Source organism: Chelon labrosus (genome assembly GCF_963514085.1).
Source record: "Chelon labrosus genome assembly, chromosome: 9".
Lineage (NCBI taxonomy): Eukaryota > Metazoa > Chordata > Actinopteri > Mugiliformes > Mugilidae > Chelon > Chelon labrosus.
In genome coordinates, this window is record NC_140359.1 from 22126970 (window position 1) to 22141888 (window position 14919).

The 14919-nt window shown below is 42.6% G+C and overlaps 1 protein-coding gene across 5 annotated transcripts; it reads left to right on the forward strand.

Moving 5' to 3' along the window:
- The first annotated feature begins 2792 nt into the window (after nucleotides 1–2792).
- Nucleotides 2793–14858, forward strand: plat (plasminogen activator, tissue). 5 transcript variants are annotated; one of them, XM_084551529.1, is made up of 15 exons: nucleotides 2793–2847; nucleotides 7323–7410; nucleotides 7806–7929; nucleotides 8163–8294; nucleotides 9049–9159; nucleotides 10046–10220; nucleotides 10665–10756; nucleotides 10848–11022; nucleotides 11121–11206; nucleotides 11327–11392; nucleotides 11492–11696; nucleotides 11782–11918; nucleotides 12222–12362; nucleotides 13099–13247; nucleotides 13342–14858. In XM_084551529.1, the coding sequence occupies exons 2-15, from the start codon at nucleotides 7348–7350 to the stop codon at nucleotides 13507–13509; spliced, it is 1824 nt and encodes a 607-aa protein (XP_084407655.1). In that variant the 5' UTR covers nucleotides 2793–2847; nucleotides 7323–7347; the 3' UTR covers nucleotides 13510–14858. The 5 variants fall into 5 exon arrangements, with proteins under 5 accessions (XP_084407655.1, XP_084407654.1, XP_084407657.1 ...); XM_084551528.1 differs by lacking the exon at nucleotides 2793–2847 and adding an exon at nucleotides 5582–5831; XM_084551527.1 differs by lacking the exon at nucleotides 2793–2847 and having other exon boundaries at nucleotides 7188–7410.
- The last annotated feature ends 61 nt before the right edge of the window (nucleotides 14859–14919 follow it).

The following is a 14919-nucleotide window of genomic DNA, read 5'->3' on the forward strand; positions in this document are numbered from 1 at the left end:
GAAGGTTCTGGTTCAGGTTTGAACTCATGGGGCCTTTCTTGGGGCCATAGATTCTCTGTTCTCCTGACTTTCTAAACATGCTGTCCAGATGCTATATTGCTCAACAGTTTGATAAGACTATTTCAGATCATCAAATTTCTCACAGACAATTAAATAACGGCTAAAACCAAACAGCAATAAAATGTAATTATAAAGTAAAAAAGTCAAAAATCACCTGTTGCGCTGTCTTTGCTTAAATCATGCCGGTTTTCATTTCACTGTATAAGATTCTTTGCAGCGTCATTGTTGATCCAACGGATGTTTTATTTGGAAAATAGCTCCAGAGCTTAAGCAGCGATGTTTTTCTTTTCATCACTCCGGCTATTCTTGGCTCTTAAGTGATTCTTAAGTGCTTAATGTGAAACTGTATCCCCATACAACCAACATACGCACATCTGTTCGCTAAAACACGTTTCTCTGACGTGATCTTGGGACGTAAGACTCACGCTATCAGGCTGGGAGTATTTCTAAGAGAAAAAAAAAAAACCTTACTGTTTGTACAAACGTAATATGATGCTGCTTCCAAACCTTCTCCACCCAGGACACGATGAAGATGAGGTTTCATGGAAGAATGAATGACAAACCTGTGTTGTCTTTGTCTAGTCATGTAAACCTATGGCTTAAATGTTATCCACAAATGTCCACCCAACACGGTATTGATCAGCAGTAGGTTTTTCTGCCTGGAGGTGTTTCTGGAATCAACCAGCACTGGCACAGTTTTCTTCACTTCTTAAATGAGCCTTACTGGGTGGTTAGCCTTCTTTCTCATGCTTGTTTTGTGATTGTTTATCTGTGATTGGGCAATAAATTCGAAGCTAACCATTACAATAGCTGAGGTTGTGAGCTGTGTGTTGGCTAAAGAAACAAAGGCAAAGTGAAAAATAAAAATATGCTTATTTGGTTTCCCAAAAAGAGTAAAAGTCAGATGGCAAAAAGCTTGATATGGGGCTTCATCCATTATTAATCCCATTAATCTGATAAATACTGTGTTATTGATCGTGTGCTGTCTGTATGTGACAGTTGACAGTTCCTTGGTTCCTTTATCTGTAATTTTCAAAATGAGTTAGCATGTCTGTGACTTCCTAATTTCTGTGTACGTGCGTTTTTGCAATATTCAAGGTTAAAATTTCATGTCAGAAAGGAAGGAAGACCCAAATAAGAAGAATCTTGTACGTTGATTATAAATCTGGAGAGTCTGTGCAAACATTCTGGCGAAAACATTCACCCACACCATAAATCACCAACCAGAGTAGTTTAAAACGGCGGTTTGTCTCATTTCTTTAACTCGTCCACAGACTTCACAAATGCCTGCGTTTATGTAAACAATGGGCAGTCTAACTAAGAAAGTGTGAAATAAATTTTTAATCACTCAACACAAGGGAGGAGACGTTAAATTGTCGGCCGGCATAACTCAGTGCCATGTTAAGCCTGATCGAATGCACCTTTCAGATAAAGTCATCTATAATACCTGACGTTTGTTTAAAAAGAGATTTCACAACCACCTTTTTTGGTTTCGTGGGATTTTTCTTAGGAAGCAAGCGTGTGAGGTAATCTAACACAGGTGAAGATAAAGTGGGCCAGCGCCAAGCAAACTGCGTCCTGCTGTTACACCCCAACGTGCTGCGCTCTCAGTTATTTTACGCGGAGTTAACAGCCAGTAAAACCAATGAACATGAGTTATTCCATGCTAATAAAACCCCTCCGTGGTTTCTAAGAAAAGATGGAGCTATTCTGGAGGATAAGTGACTGATTTCCTGAGGAAGGGATGGGTTGAATAAAGGGGCTTGGGGCTCCAACAAATTATACTTGGTGCCAGCTTGGTTACGGCTTACAGGGTCACCCACAGCCCATCCCAGACAGACAGAGGCTGCACACGGTGAGGGTCACTGGTGTTCGTGTCCCTAAACACCTGTCAGTCTGTTTCAAAGCTCCAGTACTTTCTGATTTGTTTGACCTCCAGCTAACTGATATTACACTGTAAACAACAAAAAACTATATATGGCCTAGAATAGCTGCATTAAACGGTACCGTATCTTTGTTTTTGTTTCTTTTACTTCTATAAAAAGTTAATTAATTATCATTTAATAAGGTGAGATGTTGAGAATCAGCATTATACTTCCTCTAATTTCATTTATCCAAACAATAAAATACTATTCTGTTAATACTGTGACTACTACTTCTAATGAATAAATACATTTCAGTACATTACTCTCTAGTTTCTAGTTTAAGTTTTCTTAAACTATAAATATAAATTGTCTTCAAACTAAATAATAGTGTGCTATGATATATATTTCACTGACAATTAATAGTAATAATACACAGCAAATATACAATATAAAACATCAGTTACATGTCTGAAAGAGATTGAGCAATACAGTTTTGAAGAAATACACCTTAGAAGTCACTTCTTACAATCATTTCCCGAGAAGAGTTACAAATATTTTTTATTCTTATGAATTGGGCGATAGTGTATATGTGTATATGGATCAGGTTACTGACTGGAGCCTCAGGGAGGGATAAATAATTCTTCAGAAAATTCCTCCTAATTCAAGATAATCAAGCTCTTGATCAAGAGCGTGATCACGGTACCTCCCAGCCCAGCAGAGTATTTTATCATCATCAACATCTTCCCGCCCGGCACGGCACGTTTCTCCGCTGAGGTCACGTCAGCCCCTCCCCCTTTACGCACCGGTCGGTCCGAAAAGGATAAAAGAGGGAGCGGAGTCCGAGAGGCAAATCACAAGGACCACGAAAGCATCCCTACTGCATACATTCCGAGAAGAGTCGCTTCGGAAGAGTTCGTATTTGGTAAGAGCGTTGTCTTGTTTTATTTTATTCATTATGCTCTCGCGATTGAGATCTATTGTTTATGCACCAGGCTGTTGTCTCCTGCAGCAACTGTACGGTTTCTCTTTTGAGTCATGCGGTTAGAACATCATTATTATAGGTTGTATGGGACAGTGGGTACCCAACTTAATGCTTGTAGGTTACATTTTGCATTGTTGTATTAGGATGTAAATGAAAAAAAATATATATATATATATTTTAGGCACAATATGGTTAGGCAACAATCCAGTATTTATGTAGCCAGCTGATAAATACACAGAATGAGACTAAATATGAAGATCATATGAAGTGTTTTGCATTATTTGTGCAGGAAAAAAAAAACATTGAATATCTGTCTTGACCAACAACAATTGTGTCATGCAACATTTAATTTAAAGTGTGACTTTGCATTCTGTGTGAGGAGGGGAAACTGTGATTTTGTGAAAGCTCATTCAATTAAGCCACAGCGACTTCCCTTTCACCCCTGGAAAAACTTCTCAAAACAAGCTAGTTAGGGCAATTAGTGTGCGTCAAAACCTCCTCGCAATCTCCAGCTGCATCTTCAGGTGTTGAAAGAACTCTGCTCTGCTTGCAAGACTCAATGTGCATGTGCGTTATCAAGGAACAGCCCGTGATGGAGTCATTTTCTGTCCACGGACGTATCTGTGTACCACTCTGAGCCAACCTGCACAGCATCACTGACTTGCAGGCTTCTTTATCAGGATAATGAGTTGGACTTGCGTCTCTCGCTTGACTCTCAGGGATCGCTCTACTCCCCCGGGATCTGTCAGTGATGAGATTTTCCATCACACTAACACGCTGTGCTGTTGCACGTTGAGAGAAAGTAGAGTTTGTATCTATTAGCTGCATTCCTGGGTTTGGCCCTCACGTTATTTGTGACTCACGGGATTTGTGGGCTGCGTCTTTACACCGTAGATTAAAGTGTAGGTCAGGCGGAGGATACTGCTGGATCAGAATGTGGGAACAACTCCAGAAGACGTCAGCGAATCCCTTGAGAGTGAAATGTTTAATGTGAATTCTAGACAAAAGAAAAATCGGACTTGGTGCTTGAACTGTATCTTCATCTTATGGCCTTGACATTGCTTATAATGCAATGCCTTCGTTTGCCTCTGCATTCCCAGAGGCTGGGATGACTCAGGATTACTCACTCTCTTTCTGCTGACCTCTAGGATATGATTTCTACCTTCTCTCCCCAGTCTCCCTGCTCTCTGCTTTTCATCCTTTCATCTACTCAGTGCCCTATTATCTTACTTCGTTCCAATGTCAACACCTGCTCTTTATACCACACACACACACACACACACACTGTCTTTATGAGTTGAATCTGGAAGGTAACAATGCATCTCTCTGTTCTGGGGGGCTTTACAGAGTCAGATCACAGCTGGCTTATTGGAGCTCGGCTGAAAACCCCCAGAGTAAAGAATGCATAATGCCTTCTGAGCCTTACCGACACGACATGCCATAACACATCATCAGCAAGCGTTCGACTATGCAAACATCTTAATGAGGGAACAGCGCCTAAACTGAAACCAATGTAAAGGTCGAAGTCAGACCGATTCAAAACATGTTATGATCATCTTATTTTTTTCCCCCAAGTCCCACAAATGCTGAGCGGAAGAAAGCAACAGACTCGGGGAAAAAGAAATGACTGTGCAGCAGCGCTCACAGTGAAGTTATTTCCTCCAGCAGTTCCCAGTGGCCACCACCGCGCACAGTACTTTAAAGTTCTTTAAAGTGCACAGCAAAACATATTTTGAACATCTTGGGCATATGCAACATCCCTGCACGCTGCCAAACCATCCCAATGTGGACTTTTGGTCTTGTTAGCCGAAGGGAAGAATGTCTCACGTCCAACCTTTACAACCTCAGCACACCATCATCATTACACATCCGCGCTAATGGACCAGGGGACTCTCTGCTACAAAAAAAAAAAAAAAAAAGGTTGTGGTCAGCACTTGGGAAAAATTTTGGCACAGAAATAGGGAGCATTTATTTTAATTATAACAGATAACTGCCTGTGTGTGTTTTAGCGTGTCTTAGCATTTGCGGTAAAGAGTTGTGTGCTGAAGCGCTGCATTTTAAACCAGCTGTTGTGACTCACAGTCTGGCTGCCTCTACTCTAAATATGTTTTCATTTCTTCCATTCATGTTTGACCTACAAACTAGGGGAAGCACACACTCCTCAGGCCGCAGACTTGGTTGTACACGTTTCAACTCTCAGCAGATTCGGCGTAAAGGCCAGTGTGCCAGTGTTATTCACGTGCACAATATTGTATTGGTTGTGTTAACTGTGAGTTAACTGAACAGTTGGTCAGGATGTTCTTTTAACTGTGTACTGGAGCACCCTTGACCTCTGTGCAGTCATAAAAGTTAAACTATTTTTTCGTTACGCTTCCAAATTTTGAAGGCCAAATGCACAATTGCGTAACAAATCACCTGTAGGAGTTTTAAAGAGATTTAGTTGTGTTCGTATGCATGTTCATGTGCATGAAAAGACATGAAAACAAGCCACAAACGCAGCTAAACCTCAAACACGTTGCATTGTGGGATTGTCAAAGCAACAGAGATGAAGGCCCTCAAACCAGGGCCCCTGCGTGTCAGATAGACTTCAGAAAGGGTGGGATCTACATATGTTCATGTCTGATGTGTGCACGCAGCCGTGTGTTTTTGTGCTCGCGTGTGTTGATATGTATGCGCGTTTCCGAAGTGCTCTGGGCCCGTCCTGGCTGCATTATAGCAGGAAACATATGGTTTTAGCTGACACGGCTGCAGGGAGAGAGGCGAGCGGACGGAGCTGAGCAGCTGCACAAAGGAAACAAAAAGAAGACTAGCGTGTTGTTGTCGCCCTGCCAGTGAGGCTGTGTTGGGGGGTAAAAGTGCAGCACAACAGGGTTTTTATTTGCCCGTGCCAAGAGCAGATTTCAAGGGACTTGTCCTTTTTAATGGTGAGTGTGTGAACCTTTGCGTGTGTTTTTATTAGTGAATTCCTGGGAAGGAGGTTTTTTGTTTGAAAGAACAATGAGCAGAATAGACAGTAAATCTTTGGGTGTTGGAGTGTTGATTAGCTCCACGTTCCTGAGCACTTCGTGCATGTAAGCGTATGTGTGCAGTGTGTGTGGCTGCCAACGTAGCTGCTTTACTTCACTGATATATCAAAACACACAGCGGTGAGTCATTTGAGAGCAGAGGGGAGAGCACAAAAATGGCATGTATGTACATGGTTCCTGCCGTATGTCTGGATCTGTGCATGCATGTGTCTGCAGATGGCAGTTGTTAGTGTGGCAGTTGGAAGATATTTATATAGAGATCCTTTTTTTTTTACTTTCTTTTTCCTCTCTGTCCCATATTCTTTTCTACTCCTTCATCCCCCTCCCCCTCCTTCTTTTGTGACTCATGTTTACTCACACTTCATTGTGGAGCAACAGACTCTCTCCTCTTTTCTGCTTGACCTAATTCCTTCATAGAGAAGATTGATGTCAAACGCCTATTTTTAAAGAATATAAAACGTAAATATAAGCTGAGTTACATTTACTGTAACTTTCAGACTTTCCCTTCTTTTTCCTCCTACTTTCCTTTAATGTCCCATCGTGTCACATTGTTCTCCCACAGCTGCTGCTTGGGATGTTTTTCAGGATCGTGCAGAAAATTTCCCTGCCTTTCATCGCTCCAGGGATGTCAGGATCGTGTTTGTGTTTGAAGCTCGGCTCCCTGTCTCATTTATGGCATGGGGAGAAGATAATCTGCTTCCTGTTTATTCTCACTGGGAACGAAAAGAGATGAACAATGACAGATGGGAGGGTTTTTACGGAATGTCATTGTAAATAAAATTAAAGGCAAACTTGTTGAACTCGTTCAGGCTCCTATGAGAGCGCCCTGCGCAGATCTGAATCAAGAACTCGGCCCGACCATGGGGAACTAGAAGTGACCTCCAGCCTCCCAGAAAAAACTCCACCTTGTCCACTATTTACTCCGTTTCCTCTCCTGTGGTTTCCCCGTAGAATGCATATAGTGGTGGAGGAAGGAAGCTGAGAATACAAACAGTCAGAAGATGACCAATGTCGATTGATTTCCTGCAATTGTTCACCAGCATTGATGATAGATTCATGAGAAGATCTGCACGGATAAACAGACAGTAGAGCGGGAAACTCCCTTGTTGAAGGTTTCAAATCAATCTTTAGACATGAAAAGAGTTTTCTCCTGTCAGTTCAAGTATTTACCCATTGTTTTTTTTGTTTTTTTTTAAATTTTCCATTGTGTCACATCAAAGAAAACATTTTAAATTTTTTTATGGCAATGCAGGATATAGTGTCTGCAGCCTTTTTGTTGTTTTGTGTGATCACACTTCACTCTAAATCACGCAAATCTTAAATATTAACCGAACTGCTTTCTTAAATATTCTCAGCTATTTCTAATATGTGCTTTTATTCTGCTTCCAGCATATTGAAGACCACTTGGGAAGCCATGACCAGATCACTTCAACTAGTCATCCTGTTTTCTGCTCTCTGCTGCTGTCTAGCGGACAATGTAAGCGACTGCACGACTGAACCATTAATTGTTTCCTCATGCTTTACTGTAAATCATCCACACAGGTTTTAACCACCAACGAGTTATATTGGTCTAAAATTATGAATGATCCACTGTGTTTTTTGCAGTATAAATCCAAAAAACCAAAAACAAACAAACAAAAAAAAAACACAGGCAATTAAACTGGTTGGGTTTCTAGAGAACGTTTAGCCACTCAACCAAGCAGCTTCTCCAACTACCTCATCAGCTACTTGGAATGAGTGGCCAAACGCCTTCCAGTAACCCTATTTTGCAGCTTAGACTAATGCAGTAAGGTGGTTGGACGCCCATCCGAGCCCGTCCGACCAGTTCCCTTTAACTGCCGCTCTGTGCCTGACTCATGTGCTCCGTTGCAGGTGCAGCTGTTCCGCACTAAGAGAGGGACTCGTTTTTACAGAGGTGAGCCTGACAGGCAACCAGCTAGACGGACGCTTTTGATTATTCATGTCAAGAAGTCTTCACCTTCCCTTGAAACCTCCTGTGAGCTCCATCACTCATCTGCTTCTCTTCCCTAACAACACCATCACTATCACCATCACAATCACCATCGTCATAAGTGTCTTTTAATTCTCTGCTGTCAGTCACGTGTTTGTGTCCTTCTTTTTTTTGTGCCTGCATGTTTGTACCAGCTCGACAATCTTTATTTCGTATTGTTTTTTTTTTGGCTGTTTAACTTATGGATTGTGTTTGTGTGTGTGTGTGTGTTTCCTCAGCGTTATGTGTGGATAGTGAGACATCAGCAGTGCGTAGTACTGGGGACACTTGGCTGCGATGGAGGGGACAGCGCGTGGAGTACTGCCGTTGTGCGTTAGGACGAGAGCGTTGTCATATTGTGCCCGTCATCAGTGAGTGTGAAATGGATGCAGAGATGCACAAACACAACTGGCCTGTCTTGGCTTGTTTGTCTTATTCTTATTTTTGCAGAGTACAATCTTTGCTTGCCTACCCTTGCTGACCTCTCTGTCTTTCATTTGGACTTCGCTTCACCTCAAACTTACTGCTACGACCTCAGATGATTATTTTTTTGTTGGCCTGTCCCACTCATGTGTCCAGATCCTTGTTATTTCAGTGCATCCACATGAACAGCTGTTGGGTTTCCGTGTCTTGGACAGGGTGTAGTTTAGTCTGAGATTATTTGGAATACTCTTGCCAGACCAGCCCAGCGTGTGCACTTTCACCCCCATTGACGAATCCTCCCTCAGACAAATTACAACCACATTTTTAGTCTGTGCCAGGCTGCAGCCTCTGTGAGCTCATGGCGCTGGAAATGAGCGGGGTGCTGTTATTCTGAGCGCAGGCCATTAGGAAATGTTGAAATAATAAATGAACAATCAGACCGGTGATGGCAAAATAACAGTTCTTCTCTGGAAGTTAAGACACTTATGAGAAGGGGATGAATCTTGCACGAAGACTTTTGCATTCTGCTCAGCGTCTTGACGTTATACGTGACACACGAGGCCAAAGCCACAATTTTAATCCTCTGTATACGTTCGTGGTCACAGCCAATCCGTCATATTCTGATTACTGCCGTCTCTGTTGGCGTCTCGAAGAACTGGATGACGCGTGACTGACTAAACGGCTCTCTGTCTGCTCTTCCAGACTGCTACGTGTCCCAGTGCTACAATGGGGGGACCTGCAAGGAGGCCGTGTACACTTCAGACTACATTTGCCAGTGTCCTCCAGGCTTCAGCGGGACGCAGTGTGAAATCAGTAAGTGCTCGAGGAGGAACACTTGAATATACTCCAGGGTTGTTTTAATTATAGAACAACCTGTTAAATAAGGAATCATATTTTCAGCTCCATTATAAAATGACCAAAGTCTTATTTTTTAGCCAAACCAAAACTATTCAGTTTGCAGTTAATCTATAAAACAGAGGAATGAGTCAGTCTTCATAGTGGAGAAGCCGAAACAAAAGACTGTTAATGTTTAATTGATTGTCTGAACAGTGGCTGCGACAGGCTCAACCTGCACATAGTTTATTTTAACTTTAACGCTGCAGTAACCCAGGCACGTCCATTAGCTGGCGGGCGGTGACAAAAGCCAGATTAATACTTGTCAGTGACTCTTGATAAGGTCACAGTCTGACTGGGTGCCTCATCCAGCTGCTGTCGTGGGCCTGTGGTTTGGAGGAGAAGAAGAAAGGATCATAAACGATGGAAAGAAATTCCAGGATATGAATGTTTTTCTTTCTGCGGGCGATTTTCTGGTGGCGTTAAGGACACCCCACCCTCCCAGTGGGACAATAATCTGAACCCCAGTGGCCGCGGCCCGAGTGATTTTAGCCAGAGGACGCCGCGTTAACATGTCCAGACTATAAATCTGATCGCATCGACTTTATGTTTGGTCGTTGTTTTAAACCACTAATTGGAAAACTACCACATAAACGCTATTAGGACACAAGTTATGAGTTTATGTCTCATATAAGAAGTAATGGTGCTTTCATAATTCGCCTGAAATGTTTTTAATGCTCTAAGCAGTTCCAGATGCAATAAACATGCTCCAATGTGTCAGAGTAATTGAATTAGATCAGTTATTAGTCTCGTATATATAAGAGTAACTATATCCAGTTTCTCTGCCGGTCTCTTTCTCCAACAGACAACAACGAGAAGTGTGCTGTGGGCAAGGGTGAGGGGTACCGCGGCACGTGGAGTACCAGCCGTTCAGGAGCAGAGTGCATCAACTGGAACTCTACATCTCTGAGAGGAAGGAGATTCACGGCCAGAAAAGCAGACGCTAACATTCTTGGGCTAGGCAATCACAACTTTTGCAGGTATTTGGAAGTGTGCAGGCTAATGCATGTTTGACTTTTGTCCTAATTTCAAAGTGGGATCTGATAAAAGTTGGTCTAATGTCAATGATTGCTTCAGCTTTTAATTTAATTAAGTATTGATCGTGGCTCTATTGCTTTAGGTGCTCATTTCCTAAATTTAAAAAAAACGGTTTGGCCTCAAAAGAACACAGACAAAGCAAAGCAAACTTTACAAGGCACAAGAGTGAGGCAGAGGTTGGCAGCATATATGTAATCATAACAGGCAAGAAGGCAAATGTCCACAAAAGACGCAGGAAATTGTGACTGAAAACACAGGCCTTATCTGGCTCCTCATTTCCTGTCTTATCTTAGCTAGAAATTATCCAATAACGCTGAAGCATGCCCACCAAAACTTGTGAAAATGTGAGTCATTAACATGTCTTTCCTTTTTATCGTACCTCTCAGGAACCCTGACAGCGACAGCGGCCCGTGGTGTTTCATCTATAAAGGCACTCAGATTGACTGGCAGTTGTGCTCCGTGCCCAAATGTCCAGCAGGTACATACTTAATAATAATAAAAAAAAGAGGCATGAACATTAATTGCGGCCTTCTTCACCGACTTCTGTTTCTGTTTTTGTCTTGGAGCAGATAAGAACAAAGAATGTTCAGTGGGCTCCGGTCAGTCATACCGAGGCACGGTGTCCGTCACCAAGAGCGGCTCTCGCTGTCTCTCGTGGGACGCTCCTTCTGTCAAGCACAAGGCCTACAACGCCTGGAGATCAGATGCGCTGACGCAGGGGCTGGGCAGCCACAGTTTCTGCAGGTAGAGATGCCGGCACATTGGTGATAAAGCTCCCTGCAAGAAAGTTCCCAACAACAACAACAACAACTCATTGAATTTCCTATTTCTGCATCCAACAGGAACCCGGATGGTGACTCAGGACCCTGGTGTCACACGTACAAAAACAACAGGCTGACCTGGGAGCTGTGTGACATACCTAAATGCTGTGAGTTCCCTTATTGTTTCCTTATGTTTTTGACATTTTTGAAGTAGGATTTTCAAACTGATGGTAGAAGTTCTTTCAATTTAGGAGCTGAAATCACTAACTATGCCCTTCCTATTTCAGCGAGACGTCCATCTGTCATCACCACTCTTGGCCCGCGTGCTCCCATCACAAACAACAATAACAGAGGTAGGACATCTTCACATCCTATGAAAATGATAAACACGTTTAGTGTGAAAAACTGTTATTTAACCATCAACTTGCACACTATCCCCCTCCTCCCTGTAGGAACATGTGGCCAGCGCTTTGACAACACCCTGAACCGGTTGGCCTTCCGCATGTACGGGGGCAGAGACAGCGACATCAGCGAGCAGCCGTGGCAGGCGGCCATTAACGTTTACGGCGCCAGCTACAGAAAACACTTTCACCGATGTGGAGGAATCCTCATCGACTCCTGCTGGGTCCTGACTGCTGCACACTGCTTCGACGACAAGTAGGACTGACTTACATCCTGCACGCACAGAATGCACAATTCACCGTGCAAGCACACAAACAAACACGGTTCCCTTGTTTTCCAGCGTTAAAGCAGAAGAGCTGCAGGTGATTTTGGGGAGGACGTTTCGGAAACAGAACTCCAGCAGCGAGCAGATTTTCGAGGTTGAGAAGTACTGGCTCCATGAGAAATATGACAGTGAAACATTTGACAACGACATCGGTGAGTCAACATGTCATTAAAGAAACAATAATTACGTGTTTACTTTTCATTTTCTATACACATAAACTAAACTCATTATTATAAGAGAGGTGGAGTGTGTGACTGTATCATAAATATGTCAGATTGCTTTAAAGTGAAGGATGAAAAGAGAATGAGAGACTTTCGTTGCCCCAGCAGCAGCGATGATATGAGAGTTTTAATGGGCGGCAGCAGCTTGTTAAAACTTTACATCATCCCTCTGTTTTCGTCCCACATTTCCCAGTGCGTTACCCTGACTTTCCTCTGGTCACTTTCCACTTGCAGCTATTTTGAAGCTGACGACTGACATTGGCATCTGTGCTGTAAACACTGAAGAGGTTCTTCCCGCGTGTCTGCCTGAACGTGGGCTGGTGCTGCCCGACTGGACCGAGTGTGAAATATCAGGATATGGAAAAGACAGAGAGTGTAAGCAAACATGGTTCATGACATTTTACATGGTTGTATGGCCACTAAGTGTGACACTTTCCTTGACTGAGCAGCAGGGGGCGGCATAAGCAAGCTTTTCCACAAACCTTAGACTTTAATTCATCCACAAGGGAAACTGCTTGGCCACAGTAGTTCATTTGCACATAAAAAACACTTGCGAACTTCTAATAAAAAGAAAACTAGGAGAAGATTAGTTAGTTAAAAACCTAAAAATAAAATAATTAAACAATTAAAAGCCTCGCGCCAGATGACAGCTGGGATAGGCTCAAGTCCCCTGGCGATACTTCACAAGACAAGCTAAAAAAATAGAATGAAAATATCAGTAAAAATGTAGAAAAAAATAATAAAAGCAAATAAATGTACAAAATTTCCATACATATATACAAATGTCTCTATTAAGGGTCTCAAACGAATGGTCCGAGGACCAAAACCAGGCCGCCAGAGCAATGCACAGGAGGTGCACATATTTAATTACGTCTTAAGAAATTTCAGGTTCTTCATAAAATGTTTTGTAAAAGGATCCTTAAAATGTCGAAGTTTTCATGATGTGCTTCTCTGCACTTAAACAAAAGGAAACTCTTTCTTGCAGGTAATTATATAAATACGTTACTGGTCTGGGCTGCTTGAGATCAAATTGTCACCCCTGCATTACTATATGACGTTATTTCTAGAAAGGAGATGTTCAAGTACTAATTCAAACACTCTCTCTCCACAGTTTCTGCTGAGTTCTCAGAGCGTATTAAGAGAGGCTACGTGCGCCTTTGGCCCCAAGAGCGCTGCGTCCCAGAGGTTCTGTCTGGAAGGACGGTTACCCCCAACATGCTGTGTGCAGGTGACACCCGAGGGCTGGATGACGCCTGCAAGGTGAGGACGTCTACACTTGACCTCCTAATCGCATTACCTCATCATATTTTGTTCTTACTCTCTCTCCGTTTTGCTTCTTGGGTTTCGCCCGCAGGGAGACTCTGGCGGCCCACTCGTCTGTCGACACAATGACAAGATGACTCTGATGGGTGTGATCAGCTGGGGCGACGGGTGCGGGCAGAAGGATAAGCCGGGGGTCTACGCCCGTGTCACCCGCTACATCGACTGGATCAACAGCAAAATTAAAGCGAACCCAATCTAACGCGGGAGAGACTGCGAATAAGATTTTGTTAGTTGACCATACCCGCAGACACAGTGGGTGAAACAGTTTATCTTTTGATAGACAGAGAGTTCCTCAGGAGTCGCTCTGATTCTGTCGAGAGCTTGTTTATCTGTGGATCTAAATCCAAACAGATGCAGGTTTTGAGCCAGCAGGACCATTTCTACAGAGACACACCAGAACCCAGTGTAGTTCTGTGTTGTTTCAAGTCTTCTTTGCCTGACTGTGTTGAACGTGACAGCACACGTCCACAGAAACAGAGAACCAACACTTTGTTTTTAATAACTTTTAACGCTCACAATGCTTTCATGTGTTCTCTGTTCACCAAACTGGAGGTTCAGACGGTTAACCTGGCAAAAAAAAAAAAGTAGGAAATGGCTTTACGTGCCTCTGCTCTTTGTGGTTGCCTTTAAACAGGTTTATCCAGAGCATCACAGTAGAGCCACTGGTTCTTTTTACCCAGAACGACCTGCCCTCAACACATTTTTACACACTTTTAGTAGGCACAAAACACATATAATAGAGGTTTTTTTTTTTGCTACAACAAACAACATCCTCTAGCTGTAGGGCTAATTAGTTTAATTCAAAATTGTCTTCAGTTGGACACGAGGCGTTTCAGACCCTCATCCTAAACCACAGAATGAGTCTGCTGGTTCAGATTCTGTTTGCGTTCGCAGCTTTCTCACCCTTTGACTTGCTGCCTCCACGTCGACGTGAACAGATTTGGAGGTGGAAGCAGGAAACTCTGAGACACTGACGCCTGTCAGCTAACAAACCTGTCATTGTTAAACCTTAAACCTCACAATAGAGGAAGAGTCTCACTTGTTCTCATTTTGTTTTGTATCATATTTTCCGAGCACTTCTCCACCAGACACCTGGGTTGAGCCCAGCATGTATATAACATGTATATTTCCTGATTATTGATTTTATATTGAAACCTACTGGGGGCTGTTTTTTTATTTCTGCACTCCATTAAACTGCTTATTGACTGCATAACTTGACTCCTTAACGAACTTTGTTCTGTGAATCACTCTCAGTGGAAACAAGGTTTTAGACTGTTTTGTACTAAGTTAATATTTATGTGTATTTTACATTGTTTTGTATAAACTTTAATATGTTACATACTGTGTAAATAACTTATTGTCACTGCCGTTATAGTCACATCTGGCAACATAATCATTTGTCAATAAATATTCTGAATAAATCCTTATAAGCTTTCCGACTCCGTTTATCAGACTGAATGAAATTAATCGTATTCCTGGGTAATGACTGATGAAACTCGGCATCAGTTTACTTAATGCTTTTTCTTCTTCTACATTTGTGAAGTAATACTTCTACTGCAACATCCATAAATCGACAAGAAGGATGTCTTTTAGACTAATACGCATGTTC

What these genes read in the sequence shown, in the direction of transcription:
- plat (XM_084551527.1), top strand. Translation starts at nt 7,300, where the DNA reads ATGTGCTTTTATTCTGCTTCCAGCATATTGAAGACCACTTGGGAAGCC. An exon ending in ACCTTCCCTTGAAACCTCCT is followed by an intron (nt 7,930 to 8,162) that starts GTGAGCTCCATC and finishes GTGTTTCCTCAG; the next exon opens with CGTTATGTGTGGATAGTGAG. An exon ending in CGGGACGCAGTGTGAAATCA is followed by an intron (nt 9,160 to 10,045) that starts GTAAGTGCTCGA and finishes TTTCTCCAACAG; the next exon opens with ACAACAACGAGAAGTGTGCT.